Here is a 16,661-nt window from a genome sequence, read left to right as displayed (position 1 = left end):
TGTTCTACTCTTACCAAACTTCAGTATACAGTACAGTATTTCTAGCTATAGTCACCATGACATTAGATACAGAACCTATTCTTCTTGTAACTGAAATTTTGTACTCTCTGATCAACATCTCCCCATTTCCTCCACTCTCTGGTAACCAGCATTCTATTGTTTCTATCAGTTCAACTTTATTTTTTTTTTAACACCTACAGCACCCAGTATTCCTAGGTGGTTTCCCATCCAAGTACTCACCAGGCTTGACCTTGCTTAGCTTCTGAGATCAGACGAGATCGAACGTGTTCAGGGTGGCTTGGCCGTAGACTGGTTCAACTTTTTTAGATTTCACATATAAGTGAGATCATGTAGTATTTGTCTGTCTAGTTCATTTCACTTAGCATAATGTCCTCCAGATTGTTCCATATTGTTGAAAATCGCAGGGTTTCCTTCTTTTTGTAACGCTAATTAATATTCTATTTTATATGTGATACTTTTATCCACTCATCCATCTATGGACACTTTTACTGTTTCCATGCCTTGGCTATTATGAATAATGCTGCGAAGAACATGAGAATGCAAGTATCTCTTGGAGATACCGATTTCATTTCAGACTAGGATTTAAACCATCAGCTAGTTCTCCTGGTTCTCAGGCCTTTGAACTTGAACTGAATTACACCACCAGCTTTCCTGGGTCTCCAGCCTGCACACAGCTGATCATGGGACTACTCAACCTCCATAACTGCACAAGCCAATTCCTTATAATAAATATATACACATACATTGGTTCTTTCTCTGGAGAACCCTAATACAAACAATATAGGAAATTAAAAGACAATAGACCAATGCTTTGCAAATTTGAAAGGCAAACTGTCCAAATAGAGTTCTATATCCAGCCAAATTATCCATCAGAAGTGCAGAAAAGAATACATTTTCAGACATGCAAAGTGTCTCAGTGATTGTTTTCCCTTAATATCTATTCTTGTTCTTCTTCTTCAGTACTAGACATGACAATTTTTATATAGGCACATGTGAAGAATATGTAAAAATATCTCAACCTCTTTTGCAGCTAGATAGCCCACATGAGTAGGCTTTGGGCCAAAGGAATGTAATTTGTGATACTCCCCAAAAGTTGTATAAAAGCTGGGAGCAGGCCCTTTTCCATTTCTTTGTCCCTGCTAGCTGGAAGGCAGACATGCTAAATGGAACCAGGATGACATTCTGGTACCACTCACTGGTAGAAGCCATTTACTGGAAATGACAAAGGAGAAGGTAAGAGATCAAGTCTCTGATATTGGAACCTCTAAATTAGCGCTGACAATCCACATTTACGTGAGAGAGAAATACGCTATCTTCAAGTTACCATTATTTTGGATTTGTGTCACTGGTAGCCAATTCTCATCCTAGGTAACCTTACCTAATACACAAGTTTATTATGGTTTTCCTTCAGGTTACTAAATCTATAAATATAGATGTAACGTGAATATATAACAGTGTTTGTTCACAGCATTATTTAAATCCTCTGAAAACTTTTACTTTTGGTCTTCCTGATGTGCAAATTCTGAGAGTTTATTAACACATTATGATGATGGCTTTATCAATTTCTTCTATTTCTGAAAGAATCTACTATGTGTAAATATGTTTGATAAAAATTATTACATATTTTGGTAGACTACTATACAGAATTGTTTTAAAACATTTCTTTGTCCTATTTTAAACCTTGGATATTGATTTTACTTCTATTTTATTTTGTTTTTATTTTTCTTCTATCCCTTTCCCCATTCCTTTATTTTCCTTCTTCCTTATACACTTTGCTTAGGTGTTACAGAATCAACCTCAGAGAGCTCTGAAGGCTAATTCTTTCAAAGGATGCTAGGTCTGCCTGGGAAACTGCCCTTAGCTTTACTCATTCTCATGGCAATCATTTGGAAACATGTTCAAATTATTCTGCTGCTGGTAACTGGAATTTGATTTACTGTGCTACACTTTTCCTCTATATCAGCAATTTAATTTTCAACTGTCTTTTCTGTTCCTATTTATCATATTTTTAATGGCATCCTTTTGATCCTTGTTTCTTAGGCCTATAATCTTTTTTTAATCTCATTCAATTGTTTTATCATTTCATATTTGAGGTTTACCTTAATGAATTCATGACCTTAATAATTAATAAGTTGGTCCACATGTGAGGGAACATGAGGGAAATTTGTTCCTTAGGATATAGTTTCTAGACTTCTAGTTAATCAAGCATCCTATCCTAACTCAAAAGATTTCAAAATTGTTTTCGATTGCTAGAATCCAGACACATAAAAGAAACTAAACATTTATTAAGTAAATATTTATTTAGTAATGGCAACAGTTTCTCAAGAAAAAGATGAGTTCAACTCCCCCAAAACAACTTTCCATTATTCTGAGGTAACATCCAAATCTATAATTCTATATTCACCTTTAATGAACTTCAAGATACAAAAAAATACCTGGAGGAAGATATTCAAATTATCCTAAAACCATATCATTTCAAGGTAAAAAGCAATTTAAGGGTAGTAATTTTTGTATGTCACATTACAGCAAAATGCTTTCCTGCAGCTTACAGCTACCACTACTCAAAGTATTAATATGCTTGTGCAAAATGCTTGTACAAAATTGAAACAACTGCAATTTTTTCCAGTTTCTGGTTTCAGGAACAGGTGCAAACCATCATCTCCTTCATAGAGCTGCTGTTACAGCACCCATTAAAAACCACTGACCCAACTCTCAAAAATGACAATGAATGGGATACATGTGTGTTCTGCTAAATTTTAAATAAATGACACAATCTACAAGTTCTGAATTACTTTTGCACAGCTTTCCAATATTCCCTGAAGAGGTTTTATACAAAGATTGAAAAGAGCTATTTTCTATCATCATCAAAGTCGATTTACTTTTTAAATGGAAAAAGTTGTGTTCTCTTCAATTTTTACAGTTGCTATTGTTATGTGTATGAATATGCTCACACATTCAGATTGTGTATAAAAATGAAAAAGCCTCTACAACAGTTAAGTTTGATATCGAAATGTCTGACCACAGATCCTCCAAAAGTATTCATAGTATTTGTGAGAGAATTTTTTTTATTTTCTTTATATCTTTTCAAGGGTTCTCTTTTGTTTGAAAACTGAGTTTACAGAAAATGCTAAAGAAATAATCCCATTATACATATGGAATTATTAATGGAGATGAGGTGACAATACACATTTTTCATTTAAAATATGTCTGACATTGGTTTGTAATCAATTTTAAACTGCCTAGTCCAATATGCTATTTCATGTTCTTCTCATAATTCTGTTGAATTAATATTCATTTTTAGTTTAAAAATAAGGACATTCTTGTACCACCTTTAGACTTGTCTTAAGTTTACATAATTTTATAACTTGTTTTAAAAATCTAGTTTCATATTCAATGAATTAAGAAACAACAAACACCAGAAGAGTTTGGCCAGAATTTAATAGTCAAAAAAGGGTTGCTTTGGCAGTGCATAAAAAGATTAACTGTTGTTACAGTACAGATTATTTAATCTACTTTTATTAAATATTAAAAGGAAATTGTTAAGACATGTGAAATTACATTTAAAAAATGGGTAACTGATCCCACATGTGACATATTGCTCTTCTACTTTTCTTCACTTTCTCTAAAGAATCAAAAATTTATTTAAAAAAACAAACATCAATGGTCTTTCTAAAACCACTTCAAAAAGGTTCTGATTACTACTAGGTATTTATTACCTACAATATAAACTTCTGAAAAAGAAGACACTGAATACTATTTTAAGGTTTTTTTCCCTTTAATGTATTTCTGCTATCTCCTGTTCTCTTGAATCCATTCATAACAGTTCAACTGAAAGTATGCCTATTAAGAAATCAATAGATGGGATTTAAGCTGCCATTGCTTAAGCTGCCATTCAAGGTAGGGCAGCGATTCCCAAACCTAGCTTCCTACTAACAGTATCATCTTGGAAAACTGCTGCAATAAATTCTTGGGCCCCTTCAGACCTAATGAAGCCATCCCCTCCACCCTAACCTCCCATGTGATTCTACGTGGTTAGTCTTGCATAAGCCAACATTTGGAATGACTAAAACGACGTTAAAAAGGAAGATACTTGTCATCATGTTTCCACAGGTCCAAGCTCACACACTGGGATCCAGTAAAATAATACAATGTTGAATCATTAGCAGTAAATAACCAGTGAGTACAGTGACTGGGAAACAACTCTAGTATCAACAAATGAAACCAAGGTAGCTTTGCTGCCCCCTTCCATGAAAGCCTGCACCCTTCCTGACCCTGGAAGGCCTCATGCACTGAACTAGAGAGAGGCCAGCAGACAGTGGCACAGGGTTGGGGGCTACAACTCAATAAGTGACTGTTTCCACACCATTCCTCTCCATCTCTACGTCTCGATTTTCCCACCTCTCATTCCATCTTTCACTCTGCCTTTTGCCATTCTGTTATTCCTTTCTCTTTCTTCACTTTTCTCACTTCCTCTCTTTTCCTTCTTTTTTTTTGATCATTCATTTACATCATTCTTTTCTTCTCCACTTTCTCATCCTTAAAAACGCTTCCTTGCATAATATAAGCAAATTCATACTGGATATATAATACATGTCAGAAACATTCGGCCTAAGGAAACAGAATGATCTGTAGAAGAGAAGACAGGGCAAGAGAGAACTTGGACAGTAATGCTGATGTAGCATGATATAAGCCATGAAGAATGCTTTCAAATCTTTCATCTCTTCTGAACCTCAGAACTTCATAACTCATGACCTCTGAGTCTTCTGAGGCTAGAAGGGCATATTGATTGTTTACAAACCCAAGGCACAGAAAAGGTTAAATAATATGCCTGGGATCCCTAACCAGGAAGAGAGTCCAGATCTAGTTCAGTCTGATTTTCCTTCCATCACACCAATAATATCTCACTGAAAGCAAAATGAGAGCAATAAGCAAGCAGTAATATTGTTTCAGGCTCCAAAGTATCCAAAGATAACTGAGTTACCTTATATGTGCGAAACTACTCCTAAGGGGAAAAAATTATTTTCTTAAAATGTAAATCACAATATATATTTCTAAAGATTTTCCAAGTTCTTCTAAGATGATTACTTCACATAAATGAAGTCTGACTACATTTAAGTCATTCCACTTTGGTAATACTATAGCCCAGAGATAGTTCTGAGGTCAGAATTGTTCTAACACACAGACTCAAAGACTATATAATATAATTTATATAAACTGCATAGATATAGTGTTTTGTGAATAGAAATATTCTCTAAGTTCTATAATTTAACCTCATTAACACTGAGAATTGCATTTCTTGAGAATTCTCAAGGAAAAGGTTACCTTATCTAAAGATAAATTCAGAAAACTCATTTTAATATTGTTATGGACTTTCTGTGATATCCTCAATTTTAGATAAAACAGTCACTAAATGGAGAGTTTTCACCATAACCCAATTTATGGTAAAATGCCCAATTAGACCAGGTCTGAATAAACCAGACGAAGACTCTTCCAACTGATCAACAATGCAGAATGTATGACAATGTAAATAAGCCGCAACATGTGGGGCCACAGTGTACAGTCCAGTTGAATTAAACTATGATCATGCTCTACATAGTCCCAATCAACCAACCCGATTCCGTGGGTCTGAGATTCTCTGCTCACTGAGGAAATTAAATCTAAGTAACTTACTATTAATATAAATTCATATCTTTTCAATAACTCCAAGTACTTCCTCTAATATTTCAGAATCACAATTACAATCCACCAACTGTAACAAGAATTGTGATATCCTAACTTCAACCTTCAAGTTGGCAAAATTATTTCCAGTAGTTCCCAAACTAGCTGACATCAAAATCATCTGAGGGGCTCATGAAAAATAGAATCCTAACAAAAACAGAATCACACTGTGACTTATTTTTGCACCCTGATTCTAACATTGGAGGCAATCAGGGGAATTTGTTTAAAAACTGGATATTCATTTAATATCGAGGAGGTATGTCATTGAAGTTACCAAAATGTCCATGGCAGTGAAATAACATGATGTCTGGGATTTTCTTTAAAGATACTTTAGCAAAGAAAAAAGGGGTAGATGATGCAAATATGGTTAAGCTTGCTCTGGACAATCAGCACCACTATATTATTCACTCTACTTTTGTGTTATTTTTAAATCTCTTCACTAAAAAAAAAAAAAAAAATTTGTAGACCCCATCCTACACACAGTGGACCCAGAAATCCATTCTCAACAAGCTCCCCGAGAGTCTGATACAGCCAGGCAAGCAATTGTCTTATTTGGGGACTGTTAGAAACAATCTTCTACATACCCTCCAAACTTGAAAATTCTAGGATTCTCATTTTCTACTTAGCAAACTCAACTTCAACACAGTTCATAAACTATTATATTCACCATGGTAATTCTGTCAAGGATGTACAGACTGTGCTCTCTAAATGCATCTAAGAGAGCTAGGCTAGTTATCAACTAATCTGCCTTCCTTACACCTTCTCTCAATGTGTCCTTGACTGAACTACAAAAGATAGGAGACAACGGTACTGATCATCTTTCTGTATGTTCTATGTCTGCACAGAGCACTGTGTCCTCATGAAACCAATCATCACTATTTTCATAGAAGTGATATTTTTCCTTCATGATTTCCATTTCTCTATTTAAGCATTAAAATATCAAAAAGAGAAAAAGAATATAACCATATAGCACTTGGTAAAATGAGGTATGTGCCATAGCACGTGTTAAGTACTCAGAATCCATCGTTATATTAATTAGATAGCTGTCAAGAACACTACGAGAAGTAATATTTCTCATATTTTCAACATTAAAAAAAGTCTTAAGTAATATTCAAAAAAGAAAGATACCACATTAACCCAATCAAAACTACTTTTTGTATAGTCAGAGGTAACAATTTTCTTAATCTGAATCATTCATGAAAGTTATCTGACTTATTTAAAGTAAGGCTCTATATAGTTGCTTCTTCAAAAATACCTTGCTACGCCATTTTGAGGTAGAAGAAAAGAAGTTTAAATAGATCATTCATTTTCTGCTCCACTAAAACTAAAATTACTGTTCACCGGAAGTATATAGCTTATGTATTTTGGTCCATCACATTTTCCACCATCATGTAATACCATGTAGGTTCTCACTTTATTATCAGCATATTTTTTATTTCCAGAATGCCCAGTAAAGCTGAAAATTTTCATTTAAAGTGATAAAAAAAATGTTTCCCAAAGGATCTGTTTAACAATCTTAGATCTAAGTTTGGCAAGACAAATGAAAACGCCACGTTTCATAAACACAGAGACTAAAACTCCAAAATTTTCAGTCTTCCTTCTTTCTTATACAGCTCAATTTTAAACGTGCAGCTTACTTACTTACAATCTAAAAATAAATTTAAACATGATTGTCACAAGGAACGATTTTAAAACGAGATGAAATCTATAAAGGCACATGAAGATTGTCGATGGTTACATCACATTTCTTTAGAAACAGAATTTTTTCTGCTCCTGTAAACAACTTTTTTCTCACACATTTAAAGTGAGGTTAGTGCTGACATAAAATTATTGCTATACTCACAGTTTGTTTCCACTGTGTATGAGGTACATTCTCTCCATCCATACACCCCTACTGTTCTTACTCTCTTGAAAATAAGTCAACCAAAGTCTGTAGGCTACACAATTCAATATATTCATCAACACTGGAAGGATAGCAAATAACATTACAACACATCAGAGATGAAAAATGTCTTTTTGTTGGGGTCCAAGACTTTAATTTATTCTTCATTATATGAATATATTGCTCACTTAATTTCTTCAGGAAAAAAATTATTCTGAAGATGAATAATTCCTTCTCGTACACTTCGTTCAAGACTATTCCTTCACATATATCTTCTAATATTTTGTTGTTTTAATTCACTTGATTCGGTGGTCACCAAGAATCACCTTTCCTTTGGTGGTCTATCATAACGGTCTCGTATGCTTTTTGTTAGCTGTTTGATAAATATCTTGTAAATTTTTCCACAGTATGTATGTACTGTCTTTTGCAGTTCCAGTTCTAAAGGCTTTAACAAGGAACGGATGTTGTCATCTTCAAAAGAACACTAGAGAAAGAAAATAAGAAGACAAAAATATATGTAAATGTGTACTTAATTCCAAATAACTTCACTAAATTTAATACTGACAATCTCCATTTAAAGTCTCACAAAAGTATATGCTCAACAAATATTTTCAACGAATAAAGTAAAAACTTTAATCTCACATTATAGGAGGGAGAAAATAATGGTAAATCACTGGGGGTATGAGGGAAAGCTTTACAGAGAAGAGGCAATGAAGGCAGAGCATTCCAAGCCAAGGCAAGAGTTCTTCCATGTTCAAGGGCAGAGAATAGCCAGAGATACTGACTGGTGTGAGATGACAACCAAAAGGTATCTGAGAGAAACCAATGAGCCCCAAATCACTGATAACAGTGTTGAGGCTGGACTGAAAAGGAATGAGACAGAGGTATGGAGTGGGAGGAATGTAAAATGATACCACAGATCTGCATTTCCCAAAGAACCCTAACTGCACGAAAGGGTCCCAACGATAAATACGTCTGAGAACTGCGAAATAACATACACTCTTGGTAGGTATTCACACTGACATGTGAAAAACTCTAAAAAGTAAAACAAAAAATACATCTGTTGAATGCTGTTTGGCCCACTAGTTCCAAAATATATTTTGACCAGAGTCCTTTGTTATTGTAAAATAACATATATAACCTACGAAATGCATTTTGGGAAACAATGTGGCAGTGATTAAGTTGTGACCTAGGTATTTTCAACCAGGTATATTTTTTGATTTAGCATTTGCAACTAGCTGCATTTTCAATTACAAATATGAATGGGGCTTGAAAATTGAACATTTTTATGTGAACGATTGAAGTCAGTGAAAAATGCAAGATACCAAAGGAAATTCAGAACCTGAAATCTTGGAGGGCTTCAGATGACCCGAGGTTATCCCTGAGGTTCAGTACCATGACAGAGAGAGGAAATGAAAGCACCATTCAAATCACAATTAGTGAGTCTGCAGAAAACTGAAGTCAATCTATGGAGAAAAGGATGAACTTAGATGCTAATTTATTACATGGATTTTATCAGTTCAGAGATGCAAAGAGATCCTAAACCTTGGTATTGCTTGAGCAATAAAACTGTGAGCATTAACTGCATGAAACTATCACTTTTGGGGTGATTTTTTTAAACTCAACCACATATACTGAAGATAAATATCTAAAATCGTTATGAAGACAAAAGAAAGGGGAAGTCTAGTTAGGAAAAATGTAATGAAAACAGCAGCAGCTAGCATGGGAGAAACTACTGAAACCTGGACTGGTTTAAAAAAGGGCACTTCCTACTTCCTACATGCCAGACACCAACTTTAAGAAATAGGTAATATAATTATCTCCACTCACAATGAAACAACTAAGGCGGGCAGAGATCATTTTCCACAGTTACAAAGCTAGTAAGTGGCAACACCAGAATTCCATCCCAGCTGCCCAGCTCCCGAAATGCAATTGCTTCAATACCACACAGCACCGCCTAATCCAAATAAGCAACAAAACCATGCCAAGTCAGTTTCCAAAAACCTGTTGAAAGATCAAGCTCAAGTAACAGTGGGAAACTGGGAAAAGTGCTGTGCTATACATAGATATGCCTAAATTTGTTTGAGGTTAAAAGTGGCAGCCAAATTGAAGGTAACCTTTACCAAGGGTTATCACATTTATCAAGTGATACTGTCAAGTAACATTTCAATGTGTACAAAAGCATACTTAAACAACTGTGGTTAAATCCCAGTGTCCGTGGTTAAAATTTTTTTTTCTTCACTGGGAAAGTCTTTTGATGACTACTTTCCTGAAATTAAAACTGTGCCTGATGAATTAGTCCACTAATATAATACAAGCAATTTGACCTTCAAGGAAGAAGATGATAAATTACTAACATTTTCACCTACACAAATATTGCCTAAAGTCACTGCATTTTGCCATTCACATAATGAACAATACCCAGAGTTGGGCAGTACGTAACTTGCATCTAGGTGTTCCAACCCGACTACAGGCCTCCTTCCCACACTACGTGCTGTGCCTGACTCGTCTTCACCTTCCCTTCTCTGCCTGGTACTCATCCTTACGGCTCAGTTCAAATGCCAGCCCCTCTGAGAAGCCTTTCCTAACACAGCTCCTCGGTCCCTCGTCACTGGCACAGCAAGCACCCAGTACACAAACTCTTGGGAAGGTCAGGCTTTGCGTAGAGGACTGTCAGCTGAAAGGCAGCCAAGAGTGAGGCTTTGATGACCATTATTACATAACCCAAGGCACTTTCAAAGAACAGAACATGTTTTAGAACTATGGCAGAATGGCAGTTCAAGCCAAGAAATGCTAAGTACCAACTATGTACAAGAAGGTAGTTTAAGAGAGAAACACTCAAGACTCCCTTGCAGATATAGTTATGCAAATAAAGGCAGGGTGTGAAGTAAATCAAAGCTAACACCGAAACACCAAGAAATATAATAATTCAGAATGAAATACGTTAAGCAGAAAATACCTTATAGAGCAATAAAATGTTTTGTTCCCATTTTGAATTTGCAATTTTTACTCAACATTTTTATTCATTCAACAACTGATATGTAACAAATATGTATAGATTGTAAAAACTGATTTGCTGGCAGACATAGCCATGTATTTACAATTTAAAGATGATTCGCATCCTTTATAATTCATATTGTTCATTCCATTCGATGGCTATGACTAAGCATCTGTCTGAAACTTGCATAAATACCCTTGTCTGAATGCAATTCTTTTAAAAATTATGCTTCTCACTGAATTATAGATAAGGGAAGATAAAAAACACTATCCAAGAGCACCATAAAAGACTGATTAACTTCATTAAGTTGAAAAATGGATAATTACCACATAACCAAAACAAACACGAAAAAATCATTAATTTGTATTTGAAGTCATTTTAAAAGACTTATTTTTTAAAAGTCAAGTGTAATTAATCAGCTTAAAACTATTACTCAGCTTTTTAAAGGTACATACTTATAAAAGAGCAAATAAATTAGTAAGATTTAATTCTTTAGTAATGTATTTCTTAATGCTCAAAGGAAACAAAGAAATCACATTTTTATAAGAATGCATTTCTTTTCTGTCCTGCAAAGTCTCAAAACCCCCAAATGTACTTTTATTCATTTTTATCACCTTTTGACCACTCATGATAAAAATGTTTAAAATAAACATTGATTTCTGTAGGCATACAAGGTCTGCTACATTAAAATGAACACCAACACTAAATTTTATAATTCTTCAATGAGTATAGCTATACTGAGATAAACTGACATTCAGAATCCTTATGTGTCAAGTTTATAGGACAGGAAACTTGGCAAATAATACACTAAAACTGTAACTTACAATGCTGTTAGCACTTTACCTACTACTAAGTTTGAGAAACTGATTTCCAGGAGAAAACACCAATTACTTATTGCCACAGATCACCTTAACACAGCACATCATCACATCATCACATCATCCCCGACCCAGCCATTGCCTACCTTCACCCATCACTCCAGTCAAACTGAAGGGCTCAATAATTAACCTCTCCTGTGGATTTTTCATAACCCCTGAGCCTTTTTTTGAAGGCAGTTCTTGGCCCAGGCAGTCCCTGCTCTTCTTGTAAATTCTTACTCATTCTTCAGGACCCACTTCAAATGCCCTCTCATGAAGAAGGCCTTCCCTGGCTATTCAAAGCAAACTGTTACCCTCTCTCATAGTTTTAGTACAGTCTCTGTCACAATGGATTACAGTTAAGTATTTTTATTCTCATTCTTATTAATGAAGCTATACTAGACCAGAGGTTTTCAATCATCAGCGAATGAGAATCTAGCAAATAGAAGCATCAGCTCTTCTCCTGACTCTCGTATTTAAACCAAACTAGAACTCTTATTATTTACTTATGTTTTGTCTTTGCATCCACATAAGATTGGGCACAGTCTAGCAGAATAAAGAGCACAGCTGCATGAGAAATGAGTGGTCACATATACTTCTCCCCAGGTATCAATGAATTAGCTGCATGGATAGTGAGTGATACAGCTCATTAAACAAAATCACAAATTTAGTCCTCATTTGGATTTGCCCCATGTCTTGGTCCCCAACATATTCACGGAGACCTGGTATCATTCTAGAGGTGCGTGAAATATAATCATCTCCCCTTATTAAACCACCTTAACACAAAAGGGAACTGTAAGAATGAGAAAAAAAGAGAACAGATATCTGGGGCAGGGGTGAAAGAGGGGCAGTATTTTTCCCCAAAATTCACTATAAAACAAATGCTTAAGAGAGAAGACCTCATTTACAAAGGCAACAAAAAAGATAAAATACTTGAGCATAAACTTATGTTTAAATTCTCTCTGAGGAAAACTATTAAACTTTCCTGAAAGGCATAAATGGCAAAACAGCCCTTGTTCTTAAGATGTCTCAACACCATCAAAATGTCAGGAGCCCCTAAGTTAATATATGAAGCTGATACACTCCCAATAAAAATATCAACATGATTTTTAGGTAGTTAAATGAGTTGATATTTATGTAGAAATAAATATATAACATCTAGGAAAAAGCTGAGAAGGACAGGCTATGAAGAGGGGGTGGCTTTATACTAGATATTAAAACTCAATACGAAGTCTTTAACATACTGTGGAGTATTAGTGCACAAATAACCAAAATCCAGAAATCACAAATGGAGCTTTAGTATATGATAAAGTCAGTATCTCAAATTTTGGGGTTACACAGAGACTTTTAAATAAAAGGTGTTGGGGCAACACGATAGCCATTTGGAAAAAGATCGAATTAGACACATTCCATATTGAGCAGAAGACTAAACATAATAAATAAAACAGTATATAGGTGAATTTTTCTATAACCTGAGTACATTTGGGAAAAGGCTTTCTAATTCTGACTTTAAAAAAAAAAGGTTGACAAACCTGACTACGCAAAATTTTTAAAAGACAAACCACTATGAATGGCAAAATATGCTATAAACAAAGTCAAACTGGGAGAAAATATTTACAACAGATATCACAGATAAAGGACTGATATGCCTAATATACTAGTAACTTACAACAGTTGTCAGGGGTGGGGGAGTGAAGACCGAACTCCTTCACAGTGATGGTTGTATAACTCTGCAAACATGCTAAAAATAACTGAATCACTTTAAATGGGTGAGCTCTGTGGTATATAAAATATGTAGCAATAACTTTTAAAACTTCAGAATAAGTGACAGATTTGAAAGAATATTCATCAAAAAAAGATATAAAAATGGTTCTTAAATATATAAAAAGAGGTGCACGTCACTCATAAGAGAAATGCAAATTAGAACTAAACTAAGATTCCATTTCTCACTCATTTGAATGGAACATTTTAAAAGCTTGGTAACACACTCCACCAATGAGACTATAGGACTCCTCATGTATTGTTGGCAAGAATGCCTTTGATTTGCTTTTACGTGAGGCACAGGATCCTTGGCTAGAAAGTCCAAACATGAATCTTCAATCCAATAATCCCACTTCCAGGAATTTACCCTGCAGATGTCTCCCGACAATACAAATAGGTATGTGGCAAGGTTAAGCAAGGCTGCATTATTTATAATTCAAATGTTGGAAAACCATCAAAATGTTCAAACATAAGAGATGGGTTGAATAAGCTTTGGTATACATACAAAACGGAGTATCATATAGCTATAAAAAAAAAAAAAATAGAATGAGGAAGATATTTATAAATACATGAATTTCCAGAATATTTTAAGTGAAAAAAAGCAAAGAGTGAATAAATATAAGCAGTATGCTTCTTTTTGTGTAAGAAAAGGGAAATTACAAAAAATACATGTATCTGCTCATCTATACAGGAAGGACAAACCAGAAAACAAAGAAACTGATAACCTATGGAGTTGGGGGTCTTGGGGTGAAAGAGATGGGAAAGGAGTGATACTTCTGAGGTAAATTCTTATATAGTTTAACGTTTTGAAGTATATTATATATTCCACATTTCAAATTAAAGTTAAATCAGCATGAATGAGGGGAGAAAAACTTAAAACTGAAAGTATATTGAAACAAACCCAATAGTATTTCAAATGAATAAAATAATCTCACTAAAAGAGAGGATAAAGGAACTAATCCAAGTAACTCCTGAACAGAGTATTGAGTATACACCCTTGTCCGGGGGCAGGAAAGAGGAGCAGAAATGACTGGAAACACATTCTGAACTCTTTTTAGTAGGCTGGTTTTTTGCAAAGAGGGGAGTGGAGATAATGGTATGAATGAAGCATTTTTCAAATTATTTTAAATATTTAAGTATTGTAGGATTAAGCAAATGAAGAAATGTTTTATGTTAGGAGCCAAGATTCTAATTCTGGAAGAAAGGAGATAAAACACAGAAACACAGAGTAGGACAAGGCAAGGAAATGGTACTTGGAGAAATGGTACTGGAGGCACTGGTTAGAGTACATAATTATAAGCGTGTGTGTGTGCGTGTGTGTGTGTGTGTGTTGGTATGAGTACATAATTATAAGTGTGTGCGTGCGTGTGTGTGTGTGTGTGTGTGTGTGTTTCCTAGCTCTGTCAATGAAATGAAAGGGCTAAGAAGAGAAGACACCCCTGTTGCAATAAGCATGCCTAGCACCCAGAGCCCACCAAAAGGAACCAGAGTTCCTTTGACAGACAGCTAATTTCAGGGGTAGGGTAACAAAGGTATACCAAGATGAGCCTGGAATATTTTGTTGGGACAGATAATGAGGTGGTACTCAAAATAATGATGGGAATATGTCAAAAGGGCACAAGAGGGAGCCAAAAGGGCTCTCAATGGCCAAATGTGAAACTATGGCATCAACATAAATAAAAGGAATAATGCATTATAAATCACTGAAAAAATACATATTAATGAGTTCAAATTGATAATGTATGGATCAAAAAATGGGCAAAAAAGGAGGGCTCTTCCTTACAGCAGAGTGCCAAAATTATATGCGGAAGGAATGCTTGAGCTGTACAATCATCAATTTGCACCTACCACAGTAAAGACTGGTTTGTGCAAGAACGACGATACTAAATCTAGTACAGAAATTTTGATGAGCAGGGCATTTACATGATTTTAAAGAGCCTCCCCATAGACTGCTTCTAAGAGGAAAAATATACAGTGGAGAAACTGAACATTTTAACTGAGTGATCAAAATCAACATCACCAATGTAAGGCAGACAAAAGTGACTGTGAATGTTATACCCTGAAAAGGACACAATACCACTTATACAGTATCCAAAAGGGCATACCCTGAACCCCATCATAAGGAAACATCAGATACGTCAACATGAAGAACATTCTAATAACATGAGGGCGATGGGGCTCTATCATCCAAAAACTGTCAATGCCATAAAATATACAGAAAGACTAAGAAACTGTCCTAGATCAAAGAAGAGTAAAGACACATGGATTAAAGTACGGTATCAATATTAAATTTCCTGAGTTTGATATCTACACTGTAGTTGATAAGAGAATGTTCTTGATTTTAGTGAAAACACACAGAAGTTTTTAGGGGTAAAAGAGCATGATGTATTCAACTCACATTCAAAGGGTGAGAAAAAAGCAATGTATATACATAAAGAGAACCAATGATAAAGCAATGGGGTAAAATGTTAATAACTGATGAATTAGAGTAAAAGATATGAAAATTCTTTGTACTATGCTTGCAAATTCCCTGTGAGCTTGGAAGTATTTCCACATAAAAACTTTTTTTAAAAATCCTTACATTTCTTAGTGCTTCATAAATAGCTCTAAATGCTGGTTGCTTATCATCATGGTAAACACCTCTGTTCCCATGAAGAATAAAGATTCCTTCTTCTTCTGCTTCTTGGCAATTGCTTCCATATATACAATGATCTGGTCGATAATTCCATTGACAGGGAAAAACAAAAAGGCTTTCTATGTGAAGAAAGACAAAACAATGAAGCAAATAACCCTAATTCCACAGAATTAACATTTTGCAAAAATTTTAGTTTAAAAATATAGCTCTTACAGAATAAAATTCAGAATACTAAAAAATGTTTGGCATTTAAAGCTCTTCTTACTAAATCAGTATTTAAGAAGTTTTACTGTCTTAAAAAGAGTGATAATCATTAATACAAGCCAAAATCAATTAAATGCATTTCTTCATTTTTGACTAAATATTATCTAAAATTTTTACAAATACAAAGAATTAAAGAAATTTAAATGATTACCTGGATTATGAAAAAATATGATATTCAACAGATCTTGATCACCCCATGTGATATTTAGTTTGTATTTTTTGAGCAATGGCATAAGTATATCTCCCCATCGTAGTCGTGCAGTTGTCATATCATTCTGTTAGTAAATAAATTAAAAAGATCCTCAGGCTTCCAGGTTTACAATGGTGGCATAATGAAAGTTCACAATTCTACCTTTAGCAAACATTACAGAGCAACAAGAAATGTAAACTTCTTTTGTTACAAAACCCAGTGACCCTAATGTAAACCTAAATATGAGTAAGACTGTCCAGCTGGACAAAAAGAAGTTCTCTAATCCTGTATGTAGAAGTGCTAAAACTAATAAAAGCCAGGAAAGAGGGCAAGAG

General features: G+C 34.7%; 1 protein-coding gene across 1 annotated transcript in view; it reads right to left on the bottom strand.

The window, feature by feature from the left end:
• Positions 1-3,330: 3,330 nt before the first annotated feature.
• Positions 3,331-16,661, bottom strand: part of GXYLT1 (glucoside xylosyltransferase 1) — a 33,598-nt gene continuing 20,267 nt past the window's right edge. Inside the window, exons 5-7 of the mRNA XM_025050270.1 lie at positions 16,288-16,411; positions 15,819-15,991; positions 3,331-8,105 (exon numbers count right to left, since the gene is read on the bottom strand). Of these exons, the coding sequence (XP_024906038.1) occupies positions 7,944-8,105; positions 15,819-15,991; positions 16,288-16,411 (459 nt within the window). The 3' untranslated portion in view covers positions 3,331-7,943. The remainder of the gene's footprint in view (positions 8,106-15,818; positions 15,992-16,287; positions 16,412-16,661) is intronic.

This window comes from Pteropus alecto, unplaced genomic scaffold (assembly GCF_000325575.1).
Source record: "Pteropus alecto unplaced genomic scaffold, ASM32557v1 scaffold196, whole genome shotgun sequence".
In the NCBI taxonomy this organism is placed as follows: Eukaryota; Metazoa; Chordata; class Mammalia; order Chiroptera; family Pteropodidae; genus Pteropus; species Pteropus alecto.
This window is presented reverse-complemented; position numbering and strand designations above follow the sequence as displayed.